A 25,781-nucleotide genomic window follows, 5' to 3' on the forward strand; every position below is an offset into this window, starting at 1 on the left:
TAAGATTAAGACATGGGTAGCATGATGAAGCTGGGGATTTGTATTATCTGCCATTTCTACCATCTAGGAATATCATTGTTTTAATTTCAGTCTCAGAAAAAAATATTTGTTTGGGGGGGGGGGCTTGGGTGGGGTGTGTGCTTCTCTACCAAGAGACTGTCCCCTCCACATGTTACTCGAGTTTTAATGGTGGTAGAGTAGATCCAGCCTCAGAGGCTGACAGCCCCCTCTCAGGCTCACGGTTGCCCTTGAGGCAGCTTGGGCCCCATCTGTGCCCTGGCACACAGTGCTTCTCCACTCGGAATCCAAGGAGCTCGGAGTCTTGTCATGTTGCAGCTCCCAGCTCTTGGACAAGCGCCAGGCATGCTGATGCCAGTACGGGATTAGGTTGCTTTTTTAAAAATTCATTCTGTGAACTCATCAAGCTCATTTAACAGAGGCTTTGGTCGTCAGTTTCTATCATTGTCCCAGCCTTCTAAGAGGCTCAGCTTGGAGGAGAGGCCAAATACTAGGTCCCTAGTGTATATGCGGGTGGGCGCACCTAAGAGAGAGAGAGAGAGAGAGAGAGAGTGTGTGTGTGTGTGTGTGTGTGTGTGTGTGTGTGTCTGTAACCACAATGTAAGTACTCCTTTAGGCTTGGCAAGGGAGTAGCAGCTCTTCTCAGGGAGAAGAGCCCCCACAAAGCAAATAAAGGGTGTTCCCCTGCCCAGAATGAGGAAGCATTGGTAGAAAGTTGCAGCACAGGGCACAAAGACTCCAGGGAGCAGGATAAGATCTAGTTATCAAGAGGCCAGGAGTTTGCCACTGGTCTGCAGAGCAGCCAAGACATTGAATGGAGATTCTGTGGTCAGAAAAACTATAGAGAAATTCTTCCCATGTCGCCCTCTGAGCTCACTAGCTTGGTGGGTGGCGGGGGGGGGGGGGGGGGGACGGGCAGGCAATGAGAAGAGGTAAACAGAAGATATTTGAAAATAGCCAAATATGTTATGAAAAAAAAGAACCAACCCAAGAGCTAATTTATCTCCTGGATTTGATTTTCACAAAGTAGTATGCTTTTCTTGAAATAAACTCTGGCTGTCAGACTGGCTTCATCAGATCTTCTTCAGGGTAATTATTGAAGATTTGAAAAAAATCTCTAAGAAACCAAACCAGTTTTTAGCCTTGTACTTTGCGTTGTCCTTGGAGTAGATTTCACCCGCCAACCCCAAGATATCCAGGCTCTTCCCTTTTGATGTCTCATGGGCATGGGTGGGGGCGGGGGGGGGGGGTAGGGAGGATTATAAAGCTTTCAAGCCGGATGTGAAGCGGTAAAGGAACTGTGAAGCTGTTCATAATAGGTAGCTCGCACCCTCCCCCCTCTGCAGCCAGAGAATCTAGTAGTGTCTCCAGAGACCCTCTCCCTTGGGGAGGATGCCAGGTGGCTCCCCATGTAGCTATTGGCAGTGAATGGAAAAGCAAGGAGTCTGGAAAGGCTGACTTCCATAGAGAGCTGTCCTCTAAGGCAAACCAGCTTGCCTGGGGGCAGGAGAAATAACAGTGAAGTCTTTTTCTCTCAGCTGGTAGCTACAGTCGGATTCTGAACAGGGCAGCACTAGATAGTTTTCTTTTGCCTTTCCCCCTTTTGCCAGAGGGCACTTGCCGACCTTACTTGGAGCTGACTTGCACATCCTTGCAGATTTCAGCCAGGGTCTTGGCCATCTGAATCTTAGGGAGGGTGCAGAGCAGGCAGGCGCCTGCAGTGTCTGAATTTCTTACATAAACACAGCGCACTGGGCGAGCTAGCGTCCCTGTGGCGACAGCTGGGCTCTGCTCCGTCTGCCCCAGCGAGCTGAGCTGCTGAGTCCCCCTCCTGCCTGAATGGAGCATTCCAAATTGGTTGTGAATGGAGGGCGGGGCTCCCTTGCAGACTTTTTCAATGAATAACCAGACCCTATTGTGCAGCCTGTGGAAAAACAACCAACTCAAACAACACTGGGACTGTTAGAAATATGCTTGTGATTGGCAGCTTGGAGAACCTCCAAAATTAGTTTCCTTTGGCTTCCCTGCTGCTCCCTGTTCTCTGAGCCTGGGCTTAATGAGCCTGGGCTTAATGGGGTTCCAGTTTTCTTTTAAGTCCTGGCTTTAACCCTGCAACTGCCAGGCAGATGGTCTGGGCTTCTGGGGTAGGGCTGCTACTGACCAATGAGGCCGCACCCCCCCCTTTTTTCCTCCCTTTTTACACTGGAGCTGTCCAAAAGGGCTGCTAATAGAAGAGGGTGGTTTAGCTTCCCTGGAGAGAGAGGTGTTGAGACTTGATCTGAGGATATTACCCTTTTATCTGCCACTTGCCGTGGGGCGGTGGCTTTAGCTCCCACTGAAGATTCCTGCCTGATCATCTGCTGTCAGCTCCAGCCCGGACTCCAGGCCCGAGGATCGATGTCTGCGGCAGCGCAGAGATTTCTTGGTTAGGCATGCATTTTGACTCGGGAATGACAAAGCTGTAATTTCCCTACTCCTTGGCCTTCTCTGTCCTGTTTAATTTCCCACTGTGGTCAGATCCATGTCATTTGAAAATGATACTTCTCAGACTGTTACTCAGCTCCAGGGGAGCCTTGCTCTGGCTGTGACCCTTCCGCCCGGGCACTCATCAAATGCCTTGCCTCCCCACGAGCATCCCAGGAAGTATCAGAAAGAACCCAGCCTCTGAGCAACCCCAAAACCAGAGCGGCCTCCTCAACCCAGATGAGGCCAGGTTCTAGGGGTACGCTTGCCTCAGTATCCACTCGAAACATCCTCCACCATCTTGGCCAACAGCTCACAGACACACCCCGAAAGGGCTATGTGCACTAGACCAGGGCCGTGGGATAAGCATGAAAAGGACAATCAGTTAAAAAGCAAAACAAAACTTAATAATACCGATTCAGTGCAGCTTCCTCGGAGTTTTAAAGACCTCTTGTGAGTTCCTACTCCTAATCCTCACACCTGAAATGAGGCTGTTGGCATTTGTGTTTCACTACAAGGTTTGTTGTTGCTGTTGTTTTTCTGAAATATTTCCTTTGTTATAAATTGAGCCTGCAAGAATGTCTTCCTTTCCCTATTAAAAAAAGAACAGGCCTGGGCAGATCGTCCTTTTGTGAGAGAGTTTGAAACCTCTCAGGACGTAACCCTAGATATCAGCTGTGTAAGAGGATGCTGATATTTGTGCTTTTCTAGAGGGGCTGAGGAGGACTTCAGCTTCCAGAAACACTTTTCAGCTGAGTGCCTGGAAAGGCTTTGTGACTGCCTGAAAGGGCAATTAATGAGGGTCCTTGGTACTTTTCCCATAGAAAAGGTCGAGTGGAAGAAGGGGATGTGTCCTCTCTGCGCCTGCCCCGCCCACAGTAAAGACCAGATCCTGGAATGCCTACCCCAATTGTCCTAATCAGAATCTTAATGGGGAATAACTTAGTAGGGATAGCTTCCCTGTGCTGAAGGGGCTGTCTCAGGTCAGAAGATTTCTGCCCCTCAACTCCCTTTTCTTTCCTTTCCCTCTCCATGGACTCTTTCTTGAGGAGTAAGGAGACAGCCGCAGAGGGCCTTAATGTCATCTCTGTTTTTTTTTTAATGTTTTTTATTTATTCATGAGAGTCAGAGAGAGAGAGAGGCAGAGGCAGAGGGAGAAGCAGGCTCCCCGCCTAGCAGGGAGCCCGATGCGGGACTCGATCCCAGGACCCCGGGATCATGACCTGAGCCGAAGGCAGACGCTTAACCATCTGAGCCACCCAGGCGCCCAATGTCATCTCTATTTTGACAAATATTAAACTTCATCCCTGCTTCCCAATTTACATTCTTGTTAAAACAGGAAACAATCTCTCCCAAAGCAGAGAAGCCCTGTGTTCTGTTTCTCTCTGCTGCAGCCCTAGCACTGAGCTCTGCACACGGCCAGTCCTTGGTGAATGTATTCTGCACACCACATTCTCTATCAGGTTCCCTTCCCGCCCCATCTTTCAACAGCCCCCAACACCAGCTTCTAACTGCTCAGAGAAGCTGAGGATCTCAAAACCAGAGTTCTGAGAGTCCTTGGGATGACCTTAGAGATATATAGGAAAAAAAACTAGTTAGGACTAGTTCTCATTTTCTGATTCTTCCTTTAAGCCCATACACAAGCCAAGTCTTCCTAGGCTGCGTTTAGACTTCGTGCAGCTAATGCTCTGTTTCCCAGTAAGACTGCACGTGCTAGAGTCGAGTCACGGTGTAAACACCCTTGACACGTTTGCCGAGTTTCTGCTTTTAGGAGAAGGAGGGCCATAAATAGAGGAATGGTTCTCAGAGAAGCTGATTTCCCTAATTTCTCTAGAGTTTGGGTTTTCTCCTGTCAGATTTTTAAGTTTGAAGTCAAAGATAAAATTTTCCACTGTGCTTAAGTCCTGTTTCAAGTATCATTAACACTTTTCTTAAATGCTAGTTCAGATGAGAATCATGTAAATTGGGAATAAATTATAGGAAGGATGTTAAAGAAAGTGTAATTTTGCGGGGTTTTTTTCCCATTCAGGAAAAATGCCCTGTTTCCCCTTTTCTTGATGGTGTGGGCCCCCCTGTGAGTAGCCCTTCATGGTAAAATCTGTGGTTGACGTAAGGCCCACAGGAGAGGAAACCATCCCATCATCTCTACCGCAGGGGCTCTCTTCAGACCTGTTTCTCACAAGTGAAAATCAAACAAATAGTTGTCTATCACATTGGTGAAAGCTGAGTATTGAAATTCTTTGGGCAGCTCCCCCAGGAAAGGAATTAGGATGAATAATGCTCAAATTTTCCTTTTGGGGTAAGCAGGCCAGTAAGTCACCGTTTCATCCTACTAGTCTCTTTAAGCTTGAAAGTAACCAATCGCCCCAGGTGGAAACCAGCTCTCCAGGCTGTGGGTCTAAAAAGCCCCACCCGGTGGTAGTCGAAATGGGATGTTCATTCAAAGCCAGGGGAACCACTTATTTTTATCTTGACTCTCCTCTGAGTCAGCTCTGTACATTCGCACAAGCCTTTTCCTTGACTGTCACACGCTCTGGTTTCTCCAATCGCCCAAAATTTGGGGATGTGACACATTGATGCAATTAGATATATGCATTCTGTACAAAATATTTTGGTGGAAGAGCCCCATCTTAGTTAATACACAAGCCTTACCTCAGTCAGAGTGGGGCCAGTTCTTTTCGAAGCTTGCCCTCTCTTTTTTTTTTTTTTAAGATTTTATTTATTTATTTGACAGAGAGCGAGAGAGGGAACACAAGCAGAGGGAGAGGGAGAAGCAGGCTCTCCACTGAGCAGGGAGCCCAATGCGGGGCTCGATCCCAGGATCCTGGGATCATAACCTGAGCCGAAGGCAGACGCAGGCTGAGCCAGCCAGGCGCCCTGCTTGTCCTCTCTTTAATTTCTAGCTCTTCTATTCAAGGCTTCTGGGTTTCCATTTTCAAATCCTAAAGTAATAATTCTAAGTTGTTAGGATAAATGAGTCCTTTGAAGAAAAGAAACTGCACAGATCCAAGCCGTTTCAAAAATAATACTGAGGTGTGGAGAGTGTGAACTTGAGGTAAATCTGAAACTAGTTCATCTGGGTCAGAAGGAAAAAAAAAAAACAACACCTCTCTGCTACCGTTGGCATTAAATTACCTTCCTGATTTGATAACAGCGGTTTTCTATTTGGAAATGACTACTTGAAAGATTGGCGATTTTGTACCGAGAACAAGAAGGAGCTGTTCTGGGATAGACACTTTTTCTTACCCACACTTCCACATCTGTGAGTCAGGACATCCCTGATTCAGTACCTATGTCCAAAGTGGGTCCCTCTTACTAACACGACCACTTCTTTCAAGGAGGATCCATACAAAGACTCTCTTTCCTTCTATTTTAGCCAGACTTGGAATAGAAACCTTCAAAAATCACCTGTGTCATTCTTGTTTAGTACTGATAAAGTTTAAAGAAAGGGCAAGGTCAGTATCCCTAATTCTGTTTAGCAATTGGTCCTCTTAACTTGATGACCGAGGAAAGACATGACCAGCCAACTGTTTTACCCTGGCAAACTTGCCACTGGACCATAGGTCAGCCCGTGAGGACTCTTGCTCCTAAGGCCTACAACAGGCCGGTTATTACCCTGAGCTCTTCCCAGAGCCCACTCTGCCTTCAAGGTGGGGGGCAGTTTCCAGCCCCTTGCAACGGAAGAGGCAAATAGCCATGAGGACCACTTTGGCTCTTCCTAGTGAAAGCTCTCCCCACCCCCCCAACTGTCTCTCCTTTAGAACCTGGATGTCATCCTTGGCTTGGATCACATTTTCTCCTCTCTGGAGGGGAAATAAAGAGGTAGGGAAAGGCTTGAGCTCCCCCGGAGGTGGGGGTGCCCCCCCATATTCTGAGTGGTCAGCTTGCATGGTAATATCCCACCTTTTGGGTTGCAGTTGTGCATTACACAGTGACCTCCCAAACTGATTTTCATGGGCAAAATTGAGTTTTTCATCTTTTGACCAAGAGTATTCCAGCTGGTGATTTGATTCTGGGATACCGTGTGCGAGTTCTGCCGGCCAGCTGCTGCCATTGCTGGAAGAGACTGGGGGTGGGCGGGGGGGAGGAAATTTTTTGTGGGATGTTGTAATCATGGCTCTGAGCCTAGCAGAGGCAAACCTCCAAATCATCCCTTTCCCCTCCCCATTATGTGAAGTCACTAGATGATACAAACATTATAGTTCAAATAATATGATCCCAGCAGTGTAAGAATACCCCCGATAAAGCCCTTTCCTGTAAAGTATGACCCCTTGTCAGGTCAATCACAGAGAAATGTAAATCCTTTTGTAAGTGTAAAACCACCGGTTTTTATCTTTTCCTGCTTTTACCCTTGCCAGAAGGGCTTTGTTGGGAGTTCTAACAGAAGCTTCCACCCGGGGGCCCCTTGAGCTGGAACTGCAGATGTGCTTTGGCATCTTTGAAGCTGGATTTCTCTGTTGTTGAATCTATGTCCTGTCATATATTCCACATTCCAGGGAGCAGTAAGGACATAAAATGCCATAACACCGGCCCTATACAAGACAAAATTTAGAAACACTTTGCTTTCAGAGCCAGGGTGAGCGCTGCAGCCTCTTGTCGTTGATCCAACAGCAACCCTATAAACAGCCAGCATTTCCCCAGAGAAAGCAATGTTCTGCGAGCTCAGTATGTATCTATGGCCCAGCCTAGACCCATGTTGCTGTCAGCTCCAGTCCATAGCAGAGATGTAGGGCTATCCCAGGTAAACAGAAGATGGAGAGGCTTACAGAGCATGGTTTCATGGTTTTAACTGCTTCATGGTATCAACTCCGTGGTCTAATTTAAAACCTAGGTGGGAGAAGTTCTATCAATAACTCTCATTCCTGTATCCTGGGAGGAATTCTCCCGCCTTTGCAGGTAACCACTTAGAGATATTTCAGATACCACTTTCCACTAATGCTATATTTATACATTTTCAAAGTTGGGCCAGTGCTTTTCTAAGCTCCTTTTCTTCCCTTTAATTTCTAACTCTTGTATTCAAGGCCTCTGGGTTGCCATTTTCAGAAGTCTGAAGTAACCTTCTGATGTCCCCACTAACCCTGTTTTTCCGCCGCCCCCTTTGTGAATTGAGAGTGGTCTCTCTGGAGATGTAGTCTCCACACCATCTTTCCAAGTAAGTGCCTCTCATGTTTAATAGGAGCTCACCAATGTGAATCCCTGGGCTTGCATCCCCCAAAAGTTGCCAGCTCTTAATTTCCAAATACTTGGTATAACCTCATCTATCTTACGGGCCAAAAAAGGTATCTTCTTCCCTCACTTCTTTTCCTTGAGCAAGACCTGCTGTGGTTTCACTGGTTATTCTTTTGCTCTGGTATTCCCCGGCCATGTTCATGCAGGGTCAGATGACTTGAATCTCACTTTTGGATGATCCTTTCTGAATACCAGTGTAACCCCAACCCTATTTGTTGGATCTGCCTTTTCCCATAGTCCATATCATGATGGCAAGGTCAAAGTCCTTTTTTTTGGAGCTTATTATATTACCCCAAGTTTCTAGCTCTAAATCATGAAAAATAGAGTGGGGGTTTTGGGGGGGTTTTTTTGTTTTTGTTTTTGTTTTGTTTTTGTCCACACACTAATTCCTGAAGCCTCTCTTTTGCTGACTGTAGGTTTTTCCCACTGCATAGAAGAAATCTGATTCCTGAAGCCAGATGTTCCGGGAACTAGCTTTATCAGTTCCTAATTTGGCTCTTGTGATATTTATCGTACAGAGGATAATATTGGCCATATAGGAAGGGCTTCTAGAATTGTTAATTGATGAATTATGCTACCTCATGGTTGATTCTATACCCTGGGGCCCAGAAATATACCACCAGGGTGATGATACTCAGTCCTCTCGTCCCTGACTAGCAACAGGACAAGTAGGAAAAAATAACCTGGAGTAATCAACACCATACCCCCCCCCCACCACCATGATTAATCACCAATCTAAAATCCTAAATATTGCCACCGTGCCAATCCTAAAGAGAACTTTCCTTGTACCTACTGATACCAGATTCTATCCCAGGGAGGAAGCCTTGCTTTCTTCATGTAGGACTTTGCCCAGGACAAATGAAACTATTCTTGCTGAGATTGCAGAAAGAGTCTGCCCTGAAATAGTGTATGTTCACCTAGGTGTTGTCTGCATCAGATTGTTTGTCATATCTCCCATGAGTTGTGTAGAGAGCTTTGATTCCACACCAGAGTCCTACTGCTTGCTATGTTTTGGGAATCTTTGATTCCCAAAACATAAATGCACAGGGGATTCTCCAAGCCAGCATACTTTTAAAACACAATTTAGGGCTTTAGTCCGCATCCCGTTCTGATCTAGCCAGGTAAGCTAGGTTGGTCCGATGAGGCCTTCAGAAACTCTTATGCCTTTTTTCCCTAAGGCTCAGAGCACCAAAAGCCAAGGCCACCCATTTCAAGCTGCTTCTTCTGGCTCTGCTCAGCCTTTATGGACAGAAGGAGCCAAACCAGCTGCTTAGAGAGGAAGAAAACAAAGGAGAACCTCAAGGAAGAGGACTGTAATTCTTTTTTATTTTGCCAACCTTCACAGATTGGTGATGACTACATTGTGTCCTCTTGAGGACTCTGGGGATAAAATCTAAGGAGTTGTCCAGCTGTTCTGGTAATGTTCTAAACCTGTTGTGCACATATATTTACAAGGGGTAGACATTCCCCATCTTTTTCCAAGAATGCTTTGTGGTCTTGAGTTGGGCATATGTTTTAGTTTCTGTTACGTGTGTATTGATATGTATGTGGAATTACTGATAGATTTTACTTTTATTAATATTTTGTACTTGTGTAATTACTGTCTTTTTACCCAGGCAATGGTAAAGGTGGCCATGGGCCATACTCCTGTTGATAGCAGTGGCGATTTTCATTTTGCCCTCTCTTGGGTGTTCCTTTCTCCTTTCTAAGTGGACCAGGGCCAAAAAAGTATTTGAGAACCACAGGCTTAGATGTTAGAATGTGACCAACATTTGCCTTTGTGTAATTTTAGTTCCTGGGGCTGTATTATCCAAACATGGTAAAGGATAAACAGGATAGTATCCTTCCAATTTGGTAATGGGCCAGGTTTTAAAGTTCTTAGCACATCTACTTTTGACCTGTTAGTCAACCATAAGACAAAGGCTTTTTTTTTTCTCCAAGTATCTCAGAGGAGATGGACTATAATATCTGTCTTACTGATTTATTTTTATTTTATTATTTTTTATTTATTTATTTTTAATTTTATTGTTATGTTAGTCACCATACAATACATCATTGGTTTTTGATGTGGTGATCCACGATCCATTGTTTTCATATAACCCCCAGTGCTCCATGCAGAACGTGCCCTCCTTAATACCCATCACCGGGCTAACCAATCCCCCCTCCCCCCTCCCCTCTAAAACCCTGTTTGTTTCTCAGAGTCCATAGTCTCTCATGGTTCATCTCTCCCTCCAATTCCCCCTCCCCATTTTTCCTTTCCTTCTCCTAATGTCCTCCATGTTATTCCTTATGTTCCACAAATAAGTGAAACCATATGATAATTGGCTTTCTCTGCTTGACTTATTTCACTTAGCATAATCTCCTACAGTCCCATCCTTGTTGGTATAAAAGTTGGGTATTCATCTTTTCTGATGGCTGAGTAATATTCCATTGTATATATGGACCACATCTTCTTTATCCATTCATCTGTTGAAGGGCATCTCAGCTCTTTCCACAGTTTGGCTATTGCGGACATTGCTGCTATGAACATTGGGGTGCATATGGCCCTTCTTTTCTTTTTTTTTTTTTTAAAGATTTTATTTATTTATTTGAGAGAGAGAGAATGAGAGAGAGCACATGAGAGCGGGGAGGGTCAGAGGGAGAAGCAGACTCCCTGCCGAGCAGGGAGCCCGATGCGGGACTCGATCCAGGGACTCCAGGACCATGACCTGAGCCGAAGGCAGTCGCTTAACCAACTGAGCCACCCAGGCGCCCCCTTCTTTTCACTACATCTGTGTCTTTGGGGTAAATACCCAGTAGTGCAATTGCTGGGTCATAGGGTAGCTTTATTTTTAAATTTTTGAGGAACCTCCTCACTGTTTTCCAGAGTGGCTGTACCAATTTGCATTCCCACCAACAGTGTAAGAGGGTTCCCCTTTCTCCACAACCTCTCCAACATTTATTTCTTTCCCTGTCCATTTTTGCCATTCTAACTGGTGTAAGGTGGTATCTCAATGTGGTTTTAATTTGGATTTCCCTGATGGCTAATGATGATGAACATTTTTTCATGTGTCTGTTAGCCATTTGTATGTCTTCTTCAGAGAAGTGTCTTTTCATATCTTTTGCCCACTTTTTGACTTGATTATTTGTTTTTTTTTGGGTGTTGAGTTTGAGAAGTTCTTTATAGATCTTGGATGCTAGCCCTTTATCTGTAGTGTCATTTTTTATTTTTTTAAAGATTTCTTTATTAGAGAGCGCACGGTGGGGAGGGGCAGAGGCCAAGGGAAAGAGAGAATCCCAAACAGACTCCCCACTGAGCACGGAGCGCAACATGGGGCTTGATCTCCTGACCCTGAGATCATGACCTGAGCCAAAATCAAGAGTCGGACACTCAATCGACTAACCCACCCAGGCACCCCCTTGTTGATTGATTTTTAAAACATATTCCTACATTTGCTTCATTTCTCTGTGTATAGATTATTTTTTTCTTTCTGAACCATTGAAAAGCAAGTTGCAGACATGATATTTTACCCCCAAATACTTCAGGGTGTGCATCTCCAAAGATTAAGGCTATTCTACATAGCCTAGGAAAATTAACTTTTATACAGTAATATTCAGAATTCCCCAGTTGTCCCCCAAATGTATTTTATAGCTGATATTAATATTATTTTGATCTAGGATTCAATTAAGAATCCCGTATTGCATTTCTTGTTGTCTTTTATCTTCTTTACAACACTCTGTCTTTTTTTTTCCCCCATAACATTGACCTTTTTTTGAAGGGTCCTAGACAGTTGTTTTGGGGGGGGTACATTTTTTTTTAAGATTTTATTTATTTGAAAGAAAGAGAACCCAGGTGTGTTGTGTGCATAAGTAGGGGGAAAGGTGGAGGGAGAGGGAGAGAGAATCTGAAGCAGACTCCATGCTAAGCGTGGAACCCAACGCAGGGCTCGATCTCACGAGAGATCAGGACCTGAGCCGAAAACAAGAGTTGGATGCTCAACCAACTGAGCCACCCAAGTCCCCCTGGGGGGTACATTTTTAAAGGATACATAGAAATGCAAACAACACACAAAAATGCTGGCCTTAGGCCCAGAAATGTCCTGTGTTGCTGATTCCCTTACTCTTATATCCATGTTACTGCATTGACCTTAAAATACTAGTGTAAAAGAACAGAGTCAGATTTAGATATTTGGGTCGGAGATAGTTTTTGCATGTTTGAGGAGAGGGCTTTTGAGGGAAGCATTCGAATTTTTTTAGCACAGCTTACTAAATAGTTCATTTTACTATTTATGGATGATTTTTCACTATATTCAATTTTTAAATTTATGCTTAGCAAGGTTGGCTGTGTCAGATATTAAAGAAGACGGCGCATTCTCCCATACCTCCTCCAATTCTGCTTTTAGACCGTGTGCCCCCTAACTGCATTTGATAACACTTCAGATTTTTATTTTTGGAAACTGTTGCCAGGCAGAATTAATGTTAACTGTTCAAATGGGTTTGAGCATGTTTCTTACTTGGTTTGGAAATCCAAAAGGCATCTCCTTTTCCAGATGCTCTTTTTAAGTGCCAGAACCTATCCACTTACTTTATCTCCCTTGAACCTTCTTGGGTCCCAGAACAGAGTATCATCGCCTGTCCCTGGCATCCACTAGTACTGCTATAGCACTTACAAAGACTATTAAGACATTAGGAATATATTTTATGCTTGAAATGAATTTTTAATCTACTCAACCCTAAAATAAAGACCTATTTTTGACCTCTTCTGGTAATATGGTAGAACTTAAAAAATAAGCCTCATTCTATCTACTCCTTTTTTCTTACTAACTGGCTATTTGCACTTTGTCTCAAAATTTATCCAAAAAAGGTCAGAGCTAAGGAAAGGCAGCAGTATATTGGAAAGTAGCCTATTGGCTTTGTTGTGCTCTTCAAACCACAAGTCCCAAGGGACACTACATCTGGTGACTTAAAGTCCTTTGGTCTTTGCTGGTGGGGTATTCTGACAAGTTAAGAGTACATGAGGAGAGAAGAGGTCACACCTGCTCTTTCTGGGTGGCTTCTTTGGTTCTATTTTGCATCATGTTTATATTCACATGTCCTTCTGCTTGATGGTTTTTCCCCCTGCCTTCTTTCCTCATGCTCTACTCACTGCCATAACCAAAGAACAGTATGGGCAGATGTCTTGGGCTCTCCCGCCCCCTACTCTTGAACTAAACAGTACATATTTCCTTACTCTGGAGGGAAATGAGATGAGATGGTAGTGGCCTAAGAGAGGAACAGTGCCCAAAGCTGGGGCAAAGGGAATAGTAAAGCTCAAGAATAGACCTTCACTGTAGGAACATCACTCTGGAATCTCAATAAGTCTCTTACCACAACTACATACATTCCACATTCAGAAGCGCTGTGAGAGGCTCTAGAGACATAAGCTTGGGCCACCTAGACATAGCCTCATGGACATGCCATTTGGAGGCAGGTGTTGGTGTTCTGGTCAACTTCCATCATAAAACACAGCTTTCCATGTAAAGTAAGAAGGTCATGGCTGTCAACTGTGACCAAATAAGGTCCTCCCCCGGGGGCAGGCCTGCACAGCTGATTTGGGAAAGATGAGTCTGCCCCAGATGAAGGTACTGAAACTGAAGAAGGAGGGAGGAAAACTCCAAAACAACCTGAGCAACAACCACTGGGGGAAAGTAGGCAAAGCCTGTGTGTGAAGCGAAAGAAATAACGACGGGCTTAGTCTTTCTCCCGCTCAGACTACAGTGTCACTGATCAGCAATTTCTTTAACACTCAGCAGCTACATAAATGTTATATGTATGCACAACAAAGTCAGTGGCAAATTGAAACTTTGATGATTATGGGAACACCCCAGGAAAGCTTATTAGAGGAGGTGGGTTTTGTCTTAGTAAAAAAAAAAATTCCTTTTAAATCAAACCGTCGTTCATCATAACATTCAACAAAAGGGTTTTCCTTTGTTTTGATCGTATGTGCTGTAATAGCCAGCAGGGGCATGGGGTAGCTGCCTTGGACAGAGTCCACAAGCCTGGACTTGTGCACAGGAAACAGATTTTGTCAGCAGAGGGAATTATCATTTCTCTTGAATGGGCCAGTTTGTCTGTGTTTTCTATTTCAAAACAATTGGGGTTCTTTGGAAGACTATTTCTATACCATCACAGAAGAAAGATTTTCTAAAATTTGAGAAACCTTAATAAGTATTAACTCAGGAATCCTGTTTAACTGGGCTGCTTGCTTTAAAAACGAGAAACCTGTGCTCCCTTCAGCAGCACATATACTAAAATTGGAACGATACAGAGAAGATTAGCATGGTTCCTGCACAAGGATGACACGCAAATTCATGAAGCGTTCCATATTTTTCCTAAAATAACTCTGTATGTTAACAATACTGGAATTAAAATAAAAAACTTAATACAAGAAAAGAGAAACTTTTAATTGATATAATGTATAGCAATTGTTAAGGGTACAACTTGACAAACTGTACAAGCATTTAGATCAAGACCCAGAACTTATCAGAGTACAAGAAGATTCCTTGTGCCCCCTGAACAGGCACTACCCTCAGGGTAAGCTCCAGTCTGACTTTAAACACCATATATTAGTTTTCTGTCCTTCTGAATGTTACATAAGTGGATTCACACAGTATGTACTCTTTTGTGTCTGGCTTTTACTCAGCATATTTGTGAAATTTCCGTGTTGTTCAATGTAATTGTAATTTCTTTATTCTCATTTCTGTGTAGTGCTGAGATTTAGTTTGGGGTTGCATCGAGCCAGATTTGGGCAGAATTGATATCTCTATAATGTTAAGCTTTCTAGCCCATGAATATGATATATCCTTCCATATATTGAGAGTTCTTTAACGTTCTTGTGTTTTGTAGTTCTTGGTTTAAGCATCTTACATGTCTTTTATCAGATGTGTTCCTAGGTATTTGATGTCATATGTTGCTATTGTAAATTTTTTAAAGTTTCACATGTATACAGAAATGATTCTTTTTTATATTAGGCTTATAGCCATTGATCTTGGTAAATTAGCTTATTGATTCCTATATTTTGAGGATACTTTTATACCTTCTACATACCAAATCAGGCCATCTTTGAATAATGACAGTTATATTTCTTCCTTTCTAATCCATTTGCTTTTTATTTATTTTTTTCTTGACTTATTGCATTGGCTAGGATCAGGCCTGATTTTTTAAATTAATTAATTAATTAATTAATTTATCAGAGAGAGAGAGAGCACAAGCAGGGGGAGCAGCAGACAGAGGGAGAGGGAGAAGCAGGCTCCCCCTGAGCAAGGAGCCAGATGTGGGACTTGATCCCAGGACCCTGGGATCATGCCCTGAGCCAACAGCTGACACTTAACCGACTGAGCCACCCAGGAGTCCCTCAGGCCTGATTTTTGTGTCAGATAGAAAAATCTCCCAAGGAGTTCCCTAATAAGAAAACCAACTATAGGGCGCCTGGGTGGCTCAGTCGGTTAAGCGGCTGCCTTCAGCTCAGGTCATGATCCCAGGGTCCTGGGATCGAGCCCCGCATCGGGCTCCCTGCTCAGTGGGGAGTCTGCTTCTCCGTCTGCCCCTTCCCACTCCCACTTGTGCTCTCTTGCTCTCTCTCGTGCGTGCACGCGCCCACAAAAATAAATAAAATCTTTTAAAAAAAAAAAAAAAAAAAAGAAAACCAACTATAAAGTTAAGTTGGTTGATCTATGAACATAATATCTAGATTTAAAATGGTGTTATGGTGGTCTACAAAGCAATATATTGTACTTTGTGGTACACGACCACAGATACAGACTTAAATCTGGTCAGACAGGCATCCTTGTCTTTCCTACCCCTAACAAGCAGAGACTCTCATACATATTTGTGTATGGATCCTGAACAGAGTTCTTGAAGTTCAGTAAGAGTCCAGACAGCTCACTCAAAGTGTTCTTGTCTCACAGGTGGCATTGAGAGGGAATTGTCTAGAAGCACTTTCAGGAGAGGCAGGGCATTTGGAGAGAGAGATGATATCCATGGCAATAATGTGGAAGATACCAGCTCTTCAAACTCCTATAGCTGTCTTAATAAGCAGAAGATATTGGTCAGCTGGATTATAGAAGGGAGGGGAGATATTTTAGGGGAATAGAAGGCAAGGACTGATAAGAAGTAAAGGCTACCGGAGTCAAGAGATGTTGGTTGCCAGTAGGAGTGAAAGAGGGATCCTGGGCATTTTGGTGGCCTAGGGACAGGAAAGGTGGGAGTCGGATGGATGCAGGTGTATCAGGTGTGCTTCCAGCTGGAGAGTGCTGAGTAAACATGAGGATACAGACCCTGAGAGCTGGCAAAAGGTATTCTTCCACTCTCTTCTCTGGTGTTGTCTTTCTTCTCCATCTTTCCCTATTTCTTTTAATGCCTTTTTAATGTAGTCTCTTTCTCTCAGATTCTCTCAGGAGGCAATATGATAGAATCACTAAGCACTGTTTAGGTAGGAATCTTGACCACTTACAGGTATGAGACTGTGCCAGATTACTTACCTTTTTGAGCCTGGGTTTTCTATCCTATGAAAAGGGGATACTAGAAGTATCTTTCTCATTGGGTTGGGAAGATGGACTAAAATAATGTATGCTAGAGCAACTTGTCACAAAGTAAATGCTAAGGGTTCTGTCTGGCTGCCTCTTTCTTGTCTGTCTACCTTGTGTTTTCCAGAGGTCTTAGTTTTTATTCATTTTTTTTCTTTGTTCTAGAGTACTTTCAGCCAGGTGTAATGTGATATTTTTGTTGTTTTGTTAAAAAAAAAAAAAAGGTTTATGTCCTCTATTTTTAGTGTACAAAGTGGGTGAGTGAAATGTCTCCCATTTCTGTCAGTGCAGTAGATTACCGAAATGACAGAAGCACTTGATTTCTGTCCCCTCTAATAGCAGCTCCAAGACCTTGAGCAATTACTTTAATTCCTTTGGGCCTCATGGTCCTTATAAATGTAGGGGCCTGAATGAAGAGGACTGTGAGGCCCTGGTCTAACTGTGAGTGCATCTAGGAGATGATGCTAAAAGTCTGATTCCTCACTAAATTGTGCATGCCATGAAGAAAGGGCCATGGCTATTGGGCATACCATCCTGTCCGGAGCATCTCTAGGATGCCTGGCCCATAGAAGATGGCTCAGTGAGTGGGTGAATGGATGAATGAATGAATGTTATCTTTATAACAGCAAAGGTCATCTATATTCAGTGGGAATTATTGTCAGGGCACCATTATTGTCATGGGCCTATTTTCTATAACTCTGAGCTTAAACTCTGAGCTTAAAACTTAATTCTCCCACTACCCTTCCCCCCTGCTTGTGCTCTCTCTCTCTCTCTCTCTCATAAATAAATAAAATCTTTAAAAATTTTCTAATTGTAGAAAATATTTATCAACTTACATAGTCAACTTTCTTGGCATTTCTTTTCCAACTTTCGTAGCAGTTCATGACCTTTTTTCTTTCTAATCCGTTGCCACGCTTTGTACTCCTAGGTCTCTGTCATCGTTTAGGAAGTTGCCTGTGCGAAGTTAAATACTCTATTTTTGAAAGCACAGTGTATAATTACACAACATCATAGCACCATCTGCAAGGTGCTGTGCCATTTTCTGTATTTCTCAAGGCAGCATCACATATCTCATTTTACAAAGGAGGGAACAGACTGAAAGCAAGGACATTCCTTGGGCTTCTAAGTTCCTGCTTTAAATACACCACTATCTCTGACTAATGTATGCCATAATTAGGTTCCTTCACACATCCTCTGGCCCAGCAGTCCCTTTGGAGAGCTGAGCCTCCTTCCTTACCACTCCAACGGCCCCTAATGGTTTTCTTGTCACTGATCTGTGAAACTTTCAATTCTCGCTCTGGCCGTGTTCCACTTTCTTCTCTCTCTTTCGAATGGCTCATTCCTGGGGAAAAAATATTTATGACTAACACTGCCTCGCCTTGTAGGGTAGATGCGGTCCCAGCGTTCAAGGTTAAGAATTAATTGGAAACGCAGTCCAATCAGTCACTCATTGTCTTAGTCCATTCAGGCTGCTATAACAAAATACCACAGACAGGGTAACATATAAACAACAGACATTTATTTTTAAAGTTCTGGAGGCTGGAAGTTTGAGATCAGGGTGCCAGTATGGTCGGGTGAAGGCTCTCTTCTCGTTTTGTCCTCACATAGCTCTGCACTTGTGACCTAATCACCTCCCAAAGCCCCCCACTCCTAATACCATCACATTGGGGATTAGGATTTCAACATATGAGTTTGGGGGGGACACAAACATTCAGACTGTAGCACTCACCAGATATTTCTTGAACTCCTCCTGTGTGTGGAGAACATAAGATTCCAGGTATAAGACAGTTTGGGGATGATAGAAGATACCATTTACGTTAGAGGCAAAATGGTAGGACACACACTAAGAGTACTGCGTAGATCTAAAGAAAGCAGGACATCAGACTCAGTGGTCAGTTTAGATTTTCTTTCAAAATGGGTATATGCTGTTCCTAAAGCCATTAGAAAATGTTTCTTTCTGGACAACTTTGGCTTACCCTCTGTTGTTGGAACTGTTAACTTTTTAAATAATCCTGTGAAAATGTCAATACATTTCCAAAACCTGAAATAAGAAAATTGAGTGATACCATAATTGTTTACTTTCTAAATATAGGTAAAGTCGTGATTATAAGGGATTTTCTTTAGATAAAGAAAAGTAGACTTTCCAAGGACATGTTAACTTTTGTTTACACTGGGGCATCATCAACCTTTCCTCATGATTTTCCCAAAACTTTTATGGCAGAAGGCTAATGAGAGGAAAGGCAATGACAAAGGGATCGTGCTGAGAACCACCAGAATATCCACTTCATTGGAGAAGTGCTTTTCTGTGTCAAGCTGTCTGACTCTGCCTTTTCATTTACTAACAACGTTCTAACAACAACAAGCTTAGCCATTTTCTGTGTCTGAATGTCTGAAAACATTTGATAACAATTGAGGGTTGGCTGCCATGATGTCACCATCAAAAAATCACGAGAGAGACTCTAATGACTTCTAAATAAAATCTTCCAGCTCCAAACTTACTCCATGTATTTAGGAAAAGCAGTTGGCATTATGTAGGAAAGGAATTATAAAAACCTAGCTTTTCCAGTCAGTCACTGACAGCACTTTGCTTTATAAACTTGTCATCTGTGATAGAGTCATCTGTCGCGTTTGTTCACTTCTGAGACCTGAACTTGGGGTTGGAGGTAGCACCTGAGCAAGCAGTTGTCCAGAAGATTGTTCAGTCTTCTCAGCAGAAAACAGATGATCGTTTCACGCATTCTGCCTAGTATAATCACTAAGAATGAACTAAGCTCCTAAAAGTGTTCTAGGAGTAAGCATTGAGTCAGACCGAAATTTTAGCGGGGCACCAGGGCACTGATTGTGGTTGGCTATCTAATGAGACCTTTGATAGAGTGGAGAGTTGCTGGTACAAAACTTAACTCGTCTCTCCCCCACCCTTCATGAGAGCTGGGCAGAGAACAACAATCCTAATTCATGAGTAGTAAACAGCCCAATGGTGTAGCGTCCTTCTACTTTGGGTAAAATGCCCTCTCATTTTTTTTTAAATATTTTATTTATTTATTCATGAGAGACAGAGAGAGAGGCAGAGGGAGAAGCAGGCTCCCAAGGATCAGGGAGCCTGATGTGGGACTCGATCCCGGGACTCCAGGATCATGACCTGAGCCGAATGCAGACGCTTAACCATCTGAGCCACCCAGGTGCCCCAAATGCCCTCTCATTTTAAAATGAGTCAGCTCCTAGATAAGACAGAAAAGGCAAACCTGGTTTTATTTCGTTTCATTTCACTCCCATGTAAGTCACCTTGATTTGAAAAACTTTGCCCTCTCAGAACCACATATGGAATATGCACTTGATTTCCAAACGTTATGCAAGAGCTCTGTGTACTATTTCATCAGTTTTGGAGAAGTAATTGGCACTTATCTGAAAAGATTGGTTATGAAAACCTGCCCTTCCTGGGGCAGGAAAGGCACAGAGCCGGCATAAGCTCAAAGGTTTCCAGGACTTGTCCTTACGCAGTTCGCCTAAGCTAGGTTGTGGTTTGGTCCATTGTTGTATTTATTCCTTTGCTCTTAAATTTTTTGAAATGCCTTATAGTTAAGTATTTCATACTCAGAGCTGATATTTAGAGCTGCTTGAGAAAGGACTTTTAAAAAGTCCTGTATTTAATTTATATGCCTCTGAATAAGAAATGTATTTGCCAGAGCAGTTTCAAGCCTTTGACAAGTTAATGTGTAATGTCTACCAATGTATCTCTGACTGTTTTGTCCCTTTTGGAAACAAAATTATTCATGTCTGCAACCCTTGGTATTCTATCGCACCTGCATTTTTCTTGACGAACCATCACCTGCAGGAATTTTGAGGCAGTAGACCCAATACGAAAGAAATGGGGAAAAAAACCCACAGCTAATTAAAAGTGTCAGATGATGACTTCCAACTTTGAAAGAACTTTTCATTGGTTTTAGATGGAAGGCTCTGTGTTTCAGTGTTTGGCTTTCTTGGGCATGTGACTCGGCATGACTTCCAAGGGCCATCCACTAGTGACGGGTTGCAGAAGGAAAGCCTTTTGCTCCCTGTTAATCGGCTCTCCTCTCTCTCTCTGCCCCCCCCCCCATCCCTCTTCTGATTGCAGTGGTGCTTCATGCCCCACCTCCAACCAAGATCAAACGGGAGCTGCACAGCCCCTCCTCCGAGCTGTCATCCTGCAGCCACGAGCAGGCTCTCGGTGCTAACTATGGAGAAAAGTGCCTCTTCAGCTATTGGTAAGTGACACCAGAGAAAGGCTGGCTGGAGAGGAGCCGTGGGGCCGGCTGCTGCCAGGACTCCAGCAGACACTCAGAGGTAGTGCTCAGAGTCCTCTCCCACGGCAATGTCGTCCTCTAGGTGTAGGCCAGTACAGACCGGGGGGCCTTTGTGCAAAACATGAAAAGCAAAACTGTGAAGCCGGCTCCACGGGGGAACTGGGCGCGTGGGGTACTGAGCCCTCCTGAGGGAAAGAACCTTGAATACTGGGATATTTGATCTGTTGGCTTCTAGGGAGGGAATATATACTTCTTCATGTCTATCATATGTTAATGTGAACTTTAAGCACCAAAGAAGTAATCTTCAAATCAGAATATATGAAAAAGTCCCCTTGCCTGTGCCCTTTACTTAAGAATATCCAGGCCCCAGGAATGAAGCTTTAATTTTAAATCATTCTTTGCTCTAGAAGATAAACACAGACTGCCTGGGAAAGGGGGAGAAGAGTCGTTAATTCAAGTCCTGTTACGGCAGAAATTTATCTTCCACAGAGATCCTGACTACTTCCTGGGGACCCTGGAGTACTTGGGAGAGGGGGCCAGGAACCCCCCCAGGGCATAAACTCTGCCCCCCACCCCATCCATCCCTCCACACGCATACATGGAGAGTGCTTTTAGAAGGGGGGAAAAGGAAACCGGAAACAGAGGCTAAAATTATCTTGGAGAAGAATCACTAGAAGTGTTAAACAAGTCCCCGTGACGCAGAGTGTTTGTCACTTTTCGGAGGTACAAATATTCCCTCGGGGCTGCCAGCAATTTAACTATGTTAATGCTGTCATTTCCTGGCAATTGGGTCTGCAACCTAGCCTAGCCATCTTGCTGGACCTGGCGACCATGCTAATGGCTTCATCGCAGCTTAATGGTTCCTTCTCTCTTTCTGTTTACAGTGCCTATGATAGGAAGCCTCCCTCTGGGTTCAAGCCATTAACCCCCCCCCCCCCCCCCCCTGTCCCCCCCCCACCAGAACTCCCTATTCCCCCCACCCCAGGCAGCTCTGCCCACCTCTGCACACGCCCCTGCAGCTGGCCCGGTCCCAGGTGTGGGCCCCGCCCCCGCCCCTCACTCACTTCCTGAACCTGGACCACAGCAGCAAACCTTTGCGGTCCCCCGGCCGCCACATCAGCCCCTGCAGATGCCAAAGATGATGCCTGAAAACCAGTATCCATCAGAACAGAGGTGGGTGCTGATCTGGGCTTCTTTCGCTGCCTCCATCCCCTCCTTTTTACCCCACGGGGAGAGAGGAAGCAGTTAGTCATATTTACCAGGTACCTGTAAAGTTCCCATTGCGTTGAGGCATCTTGTGAGGTAAGACGAATAATAGGAATATGACCTGTTTATATAGCACTCTGTTGTTGTACTCTAGACAATTTATGAAGTAGATAAAGGAGAGATGGTTAGTACCATCCCCCCATTATGGAGGTAGAAGAGAGACTTGACCAGGTTAGACAGTCTGTCCATGCTCATCGAGGGCTGGTTTCCTGGCTTCTCACTGGAATCTGCCTACTAGCATTGAACTTGGCTTTATGCTACCCACAAATACTTTATTAACATTTTATTTACGTATTAGGGAAAATCGCTAAATTACAAAACGTATTATTACTCATCCGATTTTAACACATTTTAACAGGAAATTAGCTAAAAACCTTATTTGTAATTACCTCCGTTTGAGAGAGAAATCTTCTGGTTTTGCTCCAGGTAGGTTCTATGTTCCTAATAAGGAAACTGAGGCATCAGGAATAACTTGCCCAGAGTCTTTCACTCATCAAACAAACTAAAGTGGAAAGGCAACCTACTCTAACACCAAACTTAATAACCTCTTAGATCCCAGCCTTGTAAGTCCATTATCTGGGTATTCTAGAAGTTTGGATGCCTGTGGCCTTCCTTTATATAGGCTGTTCTGGAGACCCATCTTTTATTTCGAGTCTCTCTGGGACATACATAGGTGGGGAGTTGTCAGTGATGTTACCAAGGGTCGCAAGATGGTGACCGTTGCATTTCCTTCCTCTCTTTCTTGTTCTGCATTGGCTGGGGGTGGGGCTGAGCGGCAGGAGAGGGAGGATGTATGAGTATACTTTCCTCAGGCCTGGTCCAACCCAAATACCTCCTGGTATTTTCTCAGGGGTCACTTTATTTCTAGATGAAATACAGAAAAGAAAGCAGACATTCTTGTCTGATTCTGATTCCCTGTCCCCCTGGCTGTGAAAGTCACCATGAAGAACTACATAATTTGGCTGGTAGTCTTTATTCCCCTAGGGAAGCCAAGAGCCATGAACACCAATGACACATAGGGCCCAAGGGGTGAGCGTTGACTCGGGGGCTGGCTCAGTGGTGGGCCTTGGTTTCAAGAGGGAGTTCATCTGAAGGAGACAGCTACCACCAAGCTTTGCCAGTTTATTACCTTGTTAACAGCCTTGCACTTCTTCAGGAGAATTCGGAAATTGGATTTTCATGTAAAAATTCCAGGTTGTGTGGTTTTGTTTTGTTTTTTAAGTTGGCAACTAATTCAAATTAAAAACAACAGCAGCACTTTGCAGACTAAACAAAACCTCTCTGGGCAAAATCACTCTGCAAGGCTGCCAGTTTGTGCACTCGGGCCTGGATACCATTTCTATTTCAATAGTTTTTTGGTTTTGTGCTTTTTAATAGTATCTTCCTGATTTCCTGCAAGGATTATTAATTGAGGAGGAGGGATAAAGGGGGACATATATTTGGTCCTTGAAATACTTAACAAACCTTGTATTTGTTATACCGTGTGTAAAGGGAAATTACTTCATGTTAAATCCCTTTTATTCCTAGTTCCCCCTCAATCCCTGTTTCTTACCCAGAGGGCTTGTGTATGGAGAATGTTTGGCCTCTTGCAGCCCTGGCAGACAGGAAGCCTTAGTCTCAGTGGTGAAATAGGTTTGTCACCAGGCTACCCAGCCCCCTCCCCCCCAAAAGGGGAAGAAGGTTTGATCCCTGACATGTAGGACTATCTGCCCTCAGGTGTCCAAAGAGAGAGGTAGGAACCGGAAACCAGGTATTTCTTTTTAGGGGGCGATTCCTCCCTGACATCTGCCTGTGTATCTTAGACTTACTTCCCCTGCACTCTGCCATTAGGACTGTGGGTCTAGAATAAAAAGACCTCACACACACTGGGCTGATTCAGAGATCCTTGAGAGAACTGGGGTGAAGGGCAAAGTCCTGAATCGATAAAAGAAAAGCAACACTGGGACACTCAGTCTTCTACCCTAGGGCACTGTAATCACAAAGTTGCAAGTGTACAGCAGGAGTTCCCACAGGGGCTTATTAAAAATGCAGATTCCTTACTCTGCCCCAGATTTTGAGTTGGTGGGTCTGGGGGCATGGCCTGGATATTTTATTGTCATACTTTGAGAAATCATGATCCAGCTGTTTCTTCTACCCCCATCCTTACTCCAGCCCACCTTTTCCTCAAGTATCAAATACCCAGGACTCCGAATTTTGTTCTTATTGCCCTTGTCTATTATTAATGATGGTATCCATGTGCTCTTTGGGTGATGCAAAGTACATCAAAGACATGACAAATGATTTTGCTTGTAGATACTAGAGAGCACACAGAAAATGAGGCAAACTAAAAGCCTTGGTCTGATTTTGTAAAAGTAATAGTAATTGCACTTGTATATGATAACAAGCCTCATAATCCCACCTCTCCTAATTATTATGCCTGCCTAAAATGGAGCAGATTACTTTTTTTGGTAATTAGAGTTTGTTCTTTGCTAACTTTTTATTAAATGCAATCTAAGAATATTACTTCAAAAATAACCCCCTACCAAAAATATATGGTATTTTGTAAGATATGAAGGAAATAATCTTTTTTTTTTTTTAAGATTTTGTTTATTTATTTGAGAGAGAGACAGAGAGAGCATGAGCGGAGGAGGGACAAAGGGAGAGAGAAGTAGACTCTCTGCTGAGTACGGGGCCTGACATGGGGCCCTGATCCCAGGACCCTGAGATCATGACCTGAGCCGAAGTCAGATGCTTAACCAACTGAGCCACCCAGGCACCCCAGGAAATAGTCTTATTTGAGCTTTTTAACAATCCTCTAACCAAAGCAGAGTAAAAAACCCTATTCCACAGATAAGAATATCAGGCCTCAGAGCAGCTAAGGGACTTCTTAATGGTCACATAGCCAACTACAGGGGCCTACATTTAGAAACCAAAGCATTTATAACTGCACCATTTGTTTTGGTTATGATTGGGGGGGGGGGGGGGTTGCTAACATTCTCTTAAACTACCAGAACTCTATCCTTGTTTTACATTACAAAATCCTACTAAATTCCTATTTCACTCGTCTAAACTCATGTTGTGACAGTTATCTTTTTTGTTTTGCTCACAGTATGCCTCTGCAGTTGAATAAACTTTTTGAGGTTTAAAAACCATGATTTAGAACCTTCTCAGCCCAGTATCTTACTTGTTCTCAGTGTATGTTTATTGATAGTGATAGCAGTTTGCTAGAATTATACTTTAAACAAATAAAATATAATCTATTCAAAAGTACATTCGTAATGTTCTATATAATCTTAGTATATAATTTTTCACAAGTCATAAGTTATTTTTAGGAGATAAATACTGTGTTTGGAAGCCATGATTTATATTCGTGATTTCCTCCCCCTCAAGGAGGAAAAAAAAAAAAACCATGTAATTTGGCATGTTGAGACATGTTCCATTTATCCTTAAAGACCAGCTGCTCCTTAAAGAGGAGGCGTATTTTTCGTTCAGCCATCCCGATCTCAAAAGTTTTTTCATCGTGCTGCTTACGATGTTTACATGGGCTAAGTGGAGGAATTTAGAAAATGTTCCTATGTTATACCCATCGTACTGGCCAGGTATGATTTTGTCCTCTGTTATACCATTTCTCGTTACATTCAAGTTGAAGGAGTTCCCACAATTCAACTGAAGAGGCTCCACTAGGAAATTTATCATCTAAAAATTTTGGGATCTGCTGCTCTCTCACTCAGCATCAAGAGGCAGATCTCAAGAAATGACAGCATTTAAGACAGTACTGCTGGTGGAAAAATCCTCTGCTTCTTGATGTTCCCCAAGGGATCAGTATTGTCATAGGCCGTCCTGCTGAATTGATAGAATAGAATGCCCCAGAGTCATCAAGAAAGGGTCAGTTATGTGAATAACCTAACCTGTTTGAGAAAATTCTCTCCCTCAGTGGTTATGATCACATCTTCAAAGCTTAAAGGAATGAGCTTACGTTTGGTGGAATTGTGATTTGATAGAT

General features: G+C 43.5%; 1 protein-coding gene and 1 non-coding gene across 2 annotated transcripts in view; both read left to right on the forward strand.

Moving 5' to 3' along the window:
• Nucleotides 1-25,781, forward strand: part of ETV5 (ETS variant transcription factor 5) — a 56,970-nt gene that overhangs the window by 8,525 nt on the left and 22,664 nt on the right. The window contains 3 exon segments of the mRNA XM_021692491.2: nucleotides 20,365-20,494; nucleotides 21,418-21,460; nucleotides 21,462-21,706. Of these exon segments, the coding sequence (XP_021548166.2) occupies nucleotides 20,365-20,494; nucleotides 21,418-21,460; nucleotides 21,462-21,706 (418 nt within the window).
• Nucleotides 13,953-14,059, forward strand: LOC123326918. Its single transcript, XR_006541390.1, has one exon. It is a non-coding gene; the product is annotated as a U6 spliceosomal RNA (small nuclear RNA).

The sequence above is a fragment of the Neomonachus schauinslandi genome, chromosome 1 (assembly GCF_002201575.2).
Source record: "Neomonachus schauinslandi chromosome 1, ASM220157v2, whole genome shotgun sequence".
NCBI classification, from domain to species: Eukaryota; Metazoa; Chordata; class Mammalia; order Carnivora; family Phocidae; genus Neomonachus; species Neomonachus schauinslandi.